At 44.1% G+C, this 9,970-nt stretch overlaps 1 protein-coding gene across 1 annotated transcript; it reads left to right on the top strand.

Moving 5' to 3' along the window:
• The first annotated feature begins 2,981 nt into the window (after window positions 1-2,981).
• Window positions 2,982-5,222, top strand: LOC131507467 (C-X-C motif chemokine 6-like). The gene is made up of 4 exons (XM_058722294.1): window positions 2,982-3,252; window positions 3,416-3,548; window positions 3,674-3,757; window positions 4,121-5,222. The coding sequence occupies exons 1-4, from the start codon at window positions 3,048-3,050 to the stop codon at window positions 4,137-4,139; spliced, it is 441 nt and encodes a 146-aa protein (XP_058578277.1). The 5' UTR covers window positions 2,982-3,047; the 3' UTR covers window positions 4,140-5,222.
• Window positions 5,223-9,970: the final 4,748 nt, after the last annotated feature.

Here is a 9,970-nt window from a genome sequence, read left to right as displayed (position 1 = left end):
CCACTACCTAGACAGAGTGCCGAAAAGGCAAATGGCTTCCCTTTAAAAGGGGAATAAAGAAACAACTGCTTTTATTTTTTTTTTAAATAATTTATTGTCAAGTTGGTTTCCATACAACACCCAGTGCTCGTCCCAACAAGGGCCCTCCTCAATGCGCATCACCCACTTTCCCCTGTCCTCCGCCCCCCATCAACCCTCAGTTTGTTCTCTGTATTTAACTCTCCTTGGGGCACCTGGGTGGCTCAGTTGGGTCATGATCTCATGGTTTGTGAGTTCGAGCCCTGCATCAGGCTCTGGGCTGACAGCTCAGAGCCTGGAAACTGCTTTGGATTCTGGGTCTCATTCGCTCTCTGCCTCTGCCCCACTTGTGCTCTGTCTCTCTCTCTCTGTCTCTCAAAAATAAATGTAAAAAAAAAAAAAATTAACAGTCTCTTATGGTTTGCCTCCCTCCCTCTCTGTTTATAACTTTTTTTTTCCCCTTCCCCTCCTGCATGGTCTTCTGTTAAGCTTCTCAAGATCCACATATGAGTGAAACCATATGATATCTATCTTTCTCTGACTGATTTATTTCACTTAGCATAATACCCTGCAGTTCCATCCACGTTGCTGCAAATGGCTTGGCCATGAGAAAGAAGAAACAACCGCTTTTAAAGAACTCTGCCTTCTATGGTACTTGGTGCTTTCACTCCCAACTGCAGGGAGTCTTTGGATCATCCCCATGCTTATCTGTCTTTGCAGAAGGCCCACACCAGCATTGCCTAGACAAGAGTTACACATGGGCAAAGGGCCAGCATGATTTCAGTGAGAACCCAGGTTAAGTTGCACACCGTTTCCTGGTTAGGTTGGGCAACCCAACAACCCACTTCTAGCGGGGACTTTCTATTATCTGCTTGCCAGCTGCAAAAAAAAAAAATTTTTTTGCCTTATATTTCACAAATAATCCACGGCAAGTTGATTCAGAGTACAAACCAAGTGAAGCAAGAAAAGCTATAAGAGTATCAGGAGGAACTGGAAATCACGTCTCATGACCATTCTCCGAACTCACCATTTCATGCCAAAATAACTCATATGTTCATTTATATTTAAAATAAATTATTTGGAACTAACCTAAATACACACACACACACGCACACACACACACACACCCCTCAATAACCTATGTCATTATGGTGGGTTTTTTCCCCCAGAGTCTTATCATATTGTGGTTTCCCCGCTTCCGTCAAGTTGAATTTAATTGCCCACGATTTTTAGTCACATTTTTGAACTTTTATTTTCTCCGTATCAGTGAGGTTTACCTTTGGTCTTTATATGCAGTCTAATCTCTAAAAAGTCAATCTAAAAAATCTGCAGGCTGTTTTCCCAGATTACCACTCCCTAGAAGGATGAAGGGTTGTATCAGCTGAGTCAGGTCTGATGCTGACGGTATCAGGAAGCTGTGCAGGATAGCGAACTTCCCATCTAGCTTCCCCACAAAGTGAGGCCAAGCCTCCCAGCCTCCCTCCACTAGAGAATTTTTTAAGTTTCCTTCCAGACCAAAAGTTCTAAAGGTTTATGAGACTTCCCCCTTGCCCGCCAAGGTGGTGGTGATGTTCTGCCCAGGAAGGTACATGGAGGAGTCAATGCAACTCCCCAGCGTCTTGAGGGACAACGAAAGTAGTAGCTTCCAACTGCCATCATGTTTACCTATCGCCTTTGCTGGCCTACCGTGAGGACAAGGGTACCGAGAACAATCCCGAAGAGGATCTAGTTAGATTGCCATGAAAGAAAATCTAGGTGTCATTCCAATATCATACTCATGCCTTGCACGGAGGTAGACGCGTGAAAGGCCTGGCCATTAATACTTGAGTGTTCTAACTGTTTCCACAGTTATGAGAGAGGGTGAGGAAGGCACTTCACCCCTTAACTTCAGGGGGCAGCTCCGAGCTCACTTGGATTAAAGCAGGCCTGTGCATTAAAGCAGCCACTAACCATGAAGCTAAATCATTCCAGAAGCCAATGTCTTTGATCCCCCTTTCCTTCTGTGAAGTTGAGTGAGGCCAGAGTGGGTGCTGTCTTGCTAACAAATTGATTCAAATGCCCAGACCAAACTCCCAGAAGAATCCCTCAGACTTGGCAGCCTGCCACAGCTTGGCCAAATTGGGTCAGTTACACACCTGGCTAGAGTCTGGAGCTGGACGAGGCTCAGCTCTCTGTCACCGCTTAAGCCTGCGCTCACCCAACCCCATCACATCCCCAAAGACCGTACCTCCTCGGCTTCACTAGCGTACTGAACAGTGGAAAGCAAGTCACTATCTTCCAGGCCAGTTTGCTGAGTGAGCTGAGTGATTTTTGAAGATTTTTAAAGACCACCCGGACGCGCATATGCTTGCTGCAAACTACAAGGGTGGCATTTCCAGTTAGAATTGCTTTGGGAGTCCCTTCCTGCCACTGACGCCAAGCTGGAGTAGAGACACCTCCATCGAAGTATCTTGGCCTCTGAGGCTAGCCGAAGTCCAAAGGATCGTAAGTTGATTCGAAGAACCTAGAATGACCCGCCTGAAAGCAGGAGAGGAGTGCCTTTCAGTTCAGCGCAGTTTCCACCACCGCTGACATTTCCTGAATGGTGGTGGTGGTGGTGGTGGTGGTGGTGGTGGTGGTGATGATAAATAAGCAAGAAGGTTCAGAAATTTGTCTGAAGTCAAACCTGCCAGTTTGGTTCCGGTCTTCCTCTTCGGCCGGAAACCAGGGACAACCCGCAAAGGGCTCTGTCCCCAGGAGAAGCTGGCCTGCGCTTGCCCCGGCTGGCCTACGGGATGAAATCCCTGCAGGATCGCTCCCCACCGCCGGCGGGAGCAGCAGCTCCATCCTCCACGGGGCGCGGCTACCAAGTCCACCCACCGCGCCACCGGTGCAGGGAGCTCCTCCCAGCCGCCCTCCTCCTCAACTCCTTCTGCTCAGCCCCCCTCCACCCAGCCCCCTCCCCGCACCCCTCCTCCAGGGAGTTTCCCAAGCATCCCAAGGCTTGAGCTTCCCGCGGAGGGGGGAAGGGGCCCGTGCCGATAAAAGGGATGCGGAGAACTTGGGGAAGCCACAGTGCGAGGGAGCTTCAAATCCGGGCTCCTCTCCCGCCTCTGGAACCCGCACCCCTCGCCGCACTCGTGGCCGCCATGAGCCTCCCGCCGAGCCGCGCCGCCCGCGCCCCCCGCCTTTCGGGCTCGCTGTGCGCGCTGCTCCTGCTGCTGCTGCTGACGCCGCCGGGGCCCCTCGCCAGCGGTGAGAGCGCACGGCACGCGGCACGCTCCCGGGCAGGGCGGCGCGCCCAGCCTCCGCGGCCGCCCCGGGAGCGGGGAGGTGCCCCGGGCCGGCGGGCGCGGGGAGAGCTCTCCTCCCACCTGCCCTATAACGGTCTCTCTCTCCCTCTGTCTCTGTGCCCCAGCCGGTCCCGTCGCGGTCATAGTGAGGGAGCTGCGTTGCGTGTGTTTAACCACCACACCGGGGATTCATCCCAAAATGATCGCTAAAATGCAGGTGATCGCGGCCGGGCCACAGTGTCCCAAGGTGGAAGTCATGTAAGTCCTCGTGCGCCGCGGTGTCCACTGTGACCTTGACAGGAGAGAAGTCCCTCAGCCCGAGTCTTCAGCTCCCGTGGCTCGAGGGCTCATCTTTTTGTGTGTGTGTGTGTGTGTGTCTGCAGAGCCACCCTGAAGAACAAGAAGGAAGTCTGTCTGGACCCAGAAACCCCTGTGATGAAGAAAGCCATCCAGAAAATCTTAGACAGGTACACTGTCCCTTTGATCTTTGTGCTCTGTAATCTCTTTTGAGAGCGTAGACTTCTCAAGTTCCTTATTCTCTGCAACAGCTGTCTTTGCCTACCCGTTGGAGACCACGCTTGGGATAAAAGATCCTTGGGGGGGGGGGGGGGGAAACTGTTCAGCAAAGTCCTGGGGAAACTTTTTTATCACCAATCTAATTGTCATAGAGGGTTCCATAGAGATCATGGCTGAAATGTATTTTGTTGTGAATATAGTCCTTGAGTCCACCCTTGGCTTTTCATTGGGCTTAAGCTCTGTGTTCTGAAAACAGGTTGGAGTAGAGAGAGTGTGGAAATTCGGTTCAACTGATACAATTCTTTTCTCAACAGTGGGAAAAAGGCTGATTAAGAGAAAGGACCATGCGTTGGAAAAAATTGCCCAGTTCCTTGGCCGAGCCGTTTTCTGCGTGTCTCAGGACCCAGTGAAGACGAAAGCAAGGGCTGGTTTTCTCCAGCGAGTTAGGCTTTTTCATGAACTCCCTACTTGTGAGAGAAGGGCTGAGCGAAGATTTATTTTTGTCCTTCCAGCTTAATGCCCCGGTCCTGAAGTACTTCACATAGTATTCCCTGCTATTTATTTGCTGTTATTTTGCCTGCTGTGCTATTGAAACCTTTGGCAATTGACTGAACTGTGAGTCAAAAATCACTGGTTATTAATCGTTCAAGGTGACTTTTGTCATTTTAGAATATATTCCTGATACTGTTACTGAGGAGGCTGGGGATTTCATGTGTGAATGGTATTTCATTAGAATGCTGTATGTGAAGATATATTGCTATCTTTACTCCTCATGAAATAGGAAATGTTTTAGTATTGTTTCTTGGGGAATATGTCAGGAGAACTCTTTGCTCTTAGACCTGAAATGCTGAGTTGTATTGCCTTAGAAAGCTGAGCGTATCGTGCAGTTATCTGTATAAAATATATTTCCTTATTTAGAATTTTTAAATGTTTAAGTTCTATAAGGAGTAATATATTCTTTTCCTATAACTTTAGACATTTGATGTCTTCTTAGTATGGCATAATGTCATGACTTACTTGTTAAACTTTGATTTTATGGTATATATTAACCATTTTGCTAGGAGTACTATTATTCTAGTCACTAAAGATGTTTTGGATAAATGAAGAAGCTAGGAAATAGGTAAATTCCCTACTTCCAGTTTTTATAGAAATGCACTGTTTGCATTTTTTAGCAACAAAGGCAAACTTAGCCATGACCCGTACTCCGGCAGTTTTGAAAATGTATTTGCGCCATTTAAATATAGATTCACATTTGGTTTTCAAGAAATATACGCAGGTTGAGGTTTTGACCATTTTGTTATAAAGAATTACCTACGCATCACACCTGCGATGTCAAAATTACTTTTCATCATATGTCTTACTGGTTTATGGTACTTCTTCTGTTCTTTGGAAAAAATAAAAGATATATAACATTTACTTGTGTTGTTTCTTCCTTCCGATACTGCTGCAAAAACTTTGCTTTATCTTTAATTCTACATTATCTGAGAAATAACTATGCCGCTCTCTGGCTAGCAGAGACGACCCTCATTTCCCCTGGGGCCCACTGTAGAAGTTCAACCTTTCTCCAAGATCAGTCCCCCTTCCAGTTACTCCTTCAGAGTACCAACAGCCTTTGGGCTGTTTAGGAAACACAAATTTAAGGTAAGGCTTCCTTGCCGTAAATCCTTAACTGGTTCCCTATTTCCTAGATGGGAAATAAAAATTGTGAAACATGGCATATTCGGTTCTGTCTCATCTGACTGACTCCTGATGACTACTTTAACTTCACGGGTCCTTTGCACCCTTGCAATCAAGAGCTTATTAGTTCCCTAATTGGGAGTGTTCTTTCCTGGGTCCACACCTTTGCATTTGGTAGGGCCTCTACCTGGAAGGGCCTCCCCGCTTTCTGCCTGTAGGAGGAAGCTTATTCATCCTTTAGAACTCAGCTCAAACAATGCTTCCCTCAGGGAGTCTTCCTTGGCACTCCCAGAAGAATTTGTGGTTTCTATTTTGGTGTTCTCCTAAGGATCTTCTAAATATTTCAGTGTTTTTGAATAGCAAATATTGTATCGTGGGGTTTTTTGTTTGTGAATTTCTTTATTCTTCATACGTAAGAGTTCTCCTCGATTGTCAACCATATGCATCTCTGCATCCCCAATACCTGCCACAGATTGACTTAAGGAATTAATAAATTATCCTGAACCTCAGGTTATTAGACAGTGCCCTAACATCAGTAACCTGCTCAATGTGATGTTGCATAAATGGTAATTCCTTTACTCTCTTTTCTTCAGCTTGTCTGCAAGTAATCTAACAAGAGCCCTGGGGTAGGTAGTCAACCTCAACCTGTAACATCTACTCCTCACTTTCACGTGGCTAACTCCATTCTCCCTTTGAGGTCAGTTGACCTGTCACTGAGGACCTCACTGATCCTTGCCCTCCCCAGATGAAGGCCTCTTTTACATCCTCTCATAGCACTTTGTTCTTTTCCTTCATAACATTTTGTCACTGACATGACTGTAGAATCCACAGAGACTAGATCCCTGTGGTCATTTATTTAGGGTCTATTCCAGCTTCACTGTGAGCTCCATGAGGGCCAGAATACCTTTGTCACATTCGTTTCTGTTTTTAGGACATTGCCTAGCCCATAGTAGGTGCTTAAGCAGAAGACTGGTCCGGACTGAAGGATTCCCACTGTCTCTCAGTATCAAAATAGCAATTTCATGTAAATAACTCATCCTTAGGAAAAGCGAGAAAATGAAAGGAAGGAGACTAATCCAATTGATATGCATATACACATACACCAACTGGATCAATATATATGCTTATATTGGTGCATATGTATTTATTAGTACATGCTACTATATTATTAACACATCTGTATCTAAGCTAAATTATTCTACATCTTTTCATCTCTCTCCTTATACATAAAACACCTATTAGATTAGTATATGTTATTAACATATTATTAATGTATTATTACAGTAATTATAGTAATACATCATTATTATGTATTAATATAGCTCTACGTAACACAGAAGAGGGAGAAAGACAGGAAGATACAAAGGTATGGAAAATTTTAAAGAGATGATTTACTGACCAATTTTTTAGCAATATTGAAAAAAAAACAAAATACCTCAAAAATTTTTAAACTTTCATGATCTTTTTACTCTCCCAAATAGTACTTTTTTCCCTTTGAACCTATGAATCGTATACTAATATTAGGGAAACATTGAGAAAGCAAATCAAATTACCATAGATGTGTGAACTATAAATTTCAGTGTTTTAAATAATCTCCTATTTGTCATACCAGCCCCAAAATACTCATTGAGTCAGTGCCTGACAATAATAAATGAAAGCATATTAAATGTCCTTTCGAGAAGTGAAATGTACGTTCTGGAAGAAATAAACATTACTGATTACTTTTTTCTTTGCCATCATTCAAGATCTTTGTTTTACCCAGAAACAAGACTTATAAGTTTGGTTTCTTTATAGACCATAGAGTAAGACCTCATTTGTAGTATTCTTGCAATTCTGTTTGTCATGCTCATGCTACAATTGGTTGTTCTATAAAGAAAAGACGTTGAAAAAAAAAATTAAAAAAAAAAAAATTTCTAAAAGGGGCGCCTGGGTGGCGCAGTCGGTTAAGCGTCCGACTTCAGCCAGGTCACGATCTCGCGGTCCGTGAGTTCGAGCCCCGCGTCAGGCTCTGGGCTGATGGCTCGGAGCCTGGAGCCTGTTTCCGATTCTGTGTCTCCCTCTCTCTCTGCCCCTCCCCCGTTCATGCTCTGTCTCTCTCTGTCCCAAAAATAAATAAAAAACGTTGAAAAAAAAATTAAAAAAAAAAAAAAAGAAAAGAGATGATATTACGGAAGTATAACCTATACAAGACCCTCATTGGCAGTTACTACTCACTAATAATAGCATTACCATTTATCTTACCACTAGCAAATTCAACGACTAATATATCTGGGGGAAATTAACCCACTGTAAGTCTTCTAGAGATACGTTTTCCTCACACAAACTCCTAAATACCACATTCACTCTACTGTCTATCTGAAACTCACTCTCAGTTATGAAAGCACTAGGACTTGAACAAGAGGCCAGCTAAAATATCTGTTACTGCCCCCCTCCAGACAATTTCCAATGTTTAATTAATGCCCTTCATTTTACCACATTTTCCTGCTTGCCTCTGGGTGTGACACATTCACATAATCCTTCAATTCTTGAAGGTATGACAAGATCTATGATAAATCTGACTAGTGGCTTTGTTTTTCTATCATACTTGTAATTCTTGCATAAGGAAAATCACTGCGGGTAGCTCTCATATTGTATTTAACTTCAAAAGTCTTTCCTGGATGTTACAAATTGAGAAATTTACCAGACAGAATGAGTACCTGGGGATTTTGATTTGCCTCCCTGACTGAATCACGGAAGACAGAGAGAATGCACATGATTGTAATTTTGGCTGACCGTCCTGGTTTGCTTTTAGTCAGCAAAATTAATATTATATTCCCGAAAAGGATTGTTCATACTTCAAATATGTACAGTGAAATAATGACATAGGGAGACTTAGAGTTTACATGCAAAAGTTTCTTTCTATGAAGTCTAGAGTCCTATTTCGTAAATATTGAGAAATTGCAAGAACCCGTACCTCCTCTGTAAAAACCACATTCTTTTTTTCTTAATTTTTTTTAAACGTTTATTTATTTTTGAGACAGAGAGAGACAGAGCATGAACAGGGGAGGGGCAGAGAGAGAGGGAGACACAGAATCTGAAACGGGCTGTAGGCTCTGAGGTGTCAGCGCAGAGCCCCACGCGGGGCTTGAACTCACGGACCATAACCTGAGCCGAAGTTGGACGCTTAACCGACTGAGCCACCCAGGCGCCCCAAAAACCACATTCTTAAAAGATGTGATTCCACTGCCACATAAATGTGGGATGATTGTTTCTGACCCACCTCTAGGCTGAACAAAGAGAAAAATCGCTAACTGGTTTCCAGCTGGAGAGGTCAGTAATTGTAATTCTTTACAGTTTGTGGTGCAATACAAAGTCAGGGTAATTATGTTTCAAATCTGGTTTTGAGTACTTCCAGCTATTTGACCTTGGCAATTTATTTAACATCTCCATCCCTCGGGTTTCTCATCTGTAAAATCAGTACAGTAATAATATCTGTCTCACAGGCACTAAGGGCTGATCCTGGAACAGAGTAAGTACTTGACAAATATTAGTTCCTATTCCCTAATTTAAAGTCAGAAAACTGAGAGCTCTGTAGCTTAAGTGCCATCTTTTTGTTCAAATGTATCTGTATTCTTTCTATCTATGCATGGATCCTTAAGTTTTAGCGCAGGATTTGTTTCCACAAGTCATTTTTAAGAAGCTTCTGGGAACAATGTATTCATATTCTCTGTATTTTTTTTCTGTCATTCATGTGTTAGTATTACCAACATATACGGTATATTTTTCTTCTTATAAATATTCATCCATCAATACCCATTTATTGATAATCTTGTTACAGAATAGACCCAGTACAGGATTCTTGAGATACGGAGATTACAAAAATGAGAAGCTTTCAGCCTAAGTTAAGGTCTTATGGCGGCCAATATACTGAATTCTCTCTGACCAAGCTTTACTCGAAAGCTGAATGATAAGGGACTAGATTTTTTTTACAAGAGAGAGAAAGAGTCTCTCAGGTGGGATTCCCCAGAATCAAACCCTGAGAGGACCTTTGTGTGCAGGAAGTTTACTGAGGAGTGCTCTAAAGATTAACATCTGTCAGGAAGTAAAGAACCGGAGAGAAGGAGAGCTGTTGTTACAATAGAAGACCAGGCGATCCTATGAGAAGCTTTGGGGCTGGGGTAGCCTTCCAGAGTTATTCTGAATTGTGGCAAGAGAGCAGACCTCCAAACTCTCCCACTGACAGGTCATTAGATGTGGGCTACCTCTGGGGAGTGGGGACAACTTTGGGTGAGACATTTCCCTGGGGCCCTGGGCTGTGCCCAGAGAAGGTCTCAGTTGTGAGCTGACTGCAGCCATCATTTCCAGCAACTGGAGACAGCTGTGGTGCACCATCCAGAGGATCCTGAAAGGGAAGGAGTGTGGGCGGTGCATCTGGGTTTCAGGGACAGGGGAGGGGAGAAAAAAGGAGAAGAGAAGAGGGAAGGGTGGGGGAGGAAAGGTCAGAGAAG

Source organism: Neofelis nebulosa, chromosome 3 (assembly GCF_028018385.1).
Source record: "Neofelis nebulosa isolate mNeoNeb1 chromosome 3, mNeoNeb1.pri, whole genome shotgun sequence".
NCBI classification, from domain to species: domain Eukaryota; kingdom Metazoa; phylum Chordata; class Mammalia; order Carnivora; family Felidae; genus Neofelis; species Neofelis nebulosa.
Note: the sequence above shows the minus strand (reverse complement) of the source record. Positions and strands in the feature narration are given on the sequence as shown.

Bases quoted from the DNA above. Each gene is read 5' to 3' on its own strand.
- LOC131507467 (XM_058722294.1), top strand. From the start codon at position 3,048: ATGCGGAGAACTTGGGGAAGCCACAGTGCGAGGGAGCTTCAAATCCGG. The intron at 3,253-3,415 runs GTGAGAGCGCAC...TCTGTGCCCCAG, and splicing joins GCCGGGGCCCCTCGCCAGCG to CCGGTCCCGTCGCGGTCATA. The intron at 3,549-3,673 runs GTAAGTCCTCGT...GTGTGTCTGCAG, and splicing joins TGTCCCAAGGTGGAAGTCAT to AGCCACCCTGAAGAACAAGA.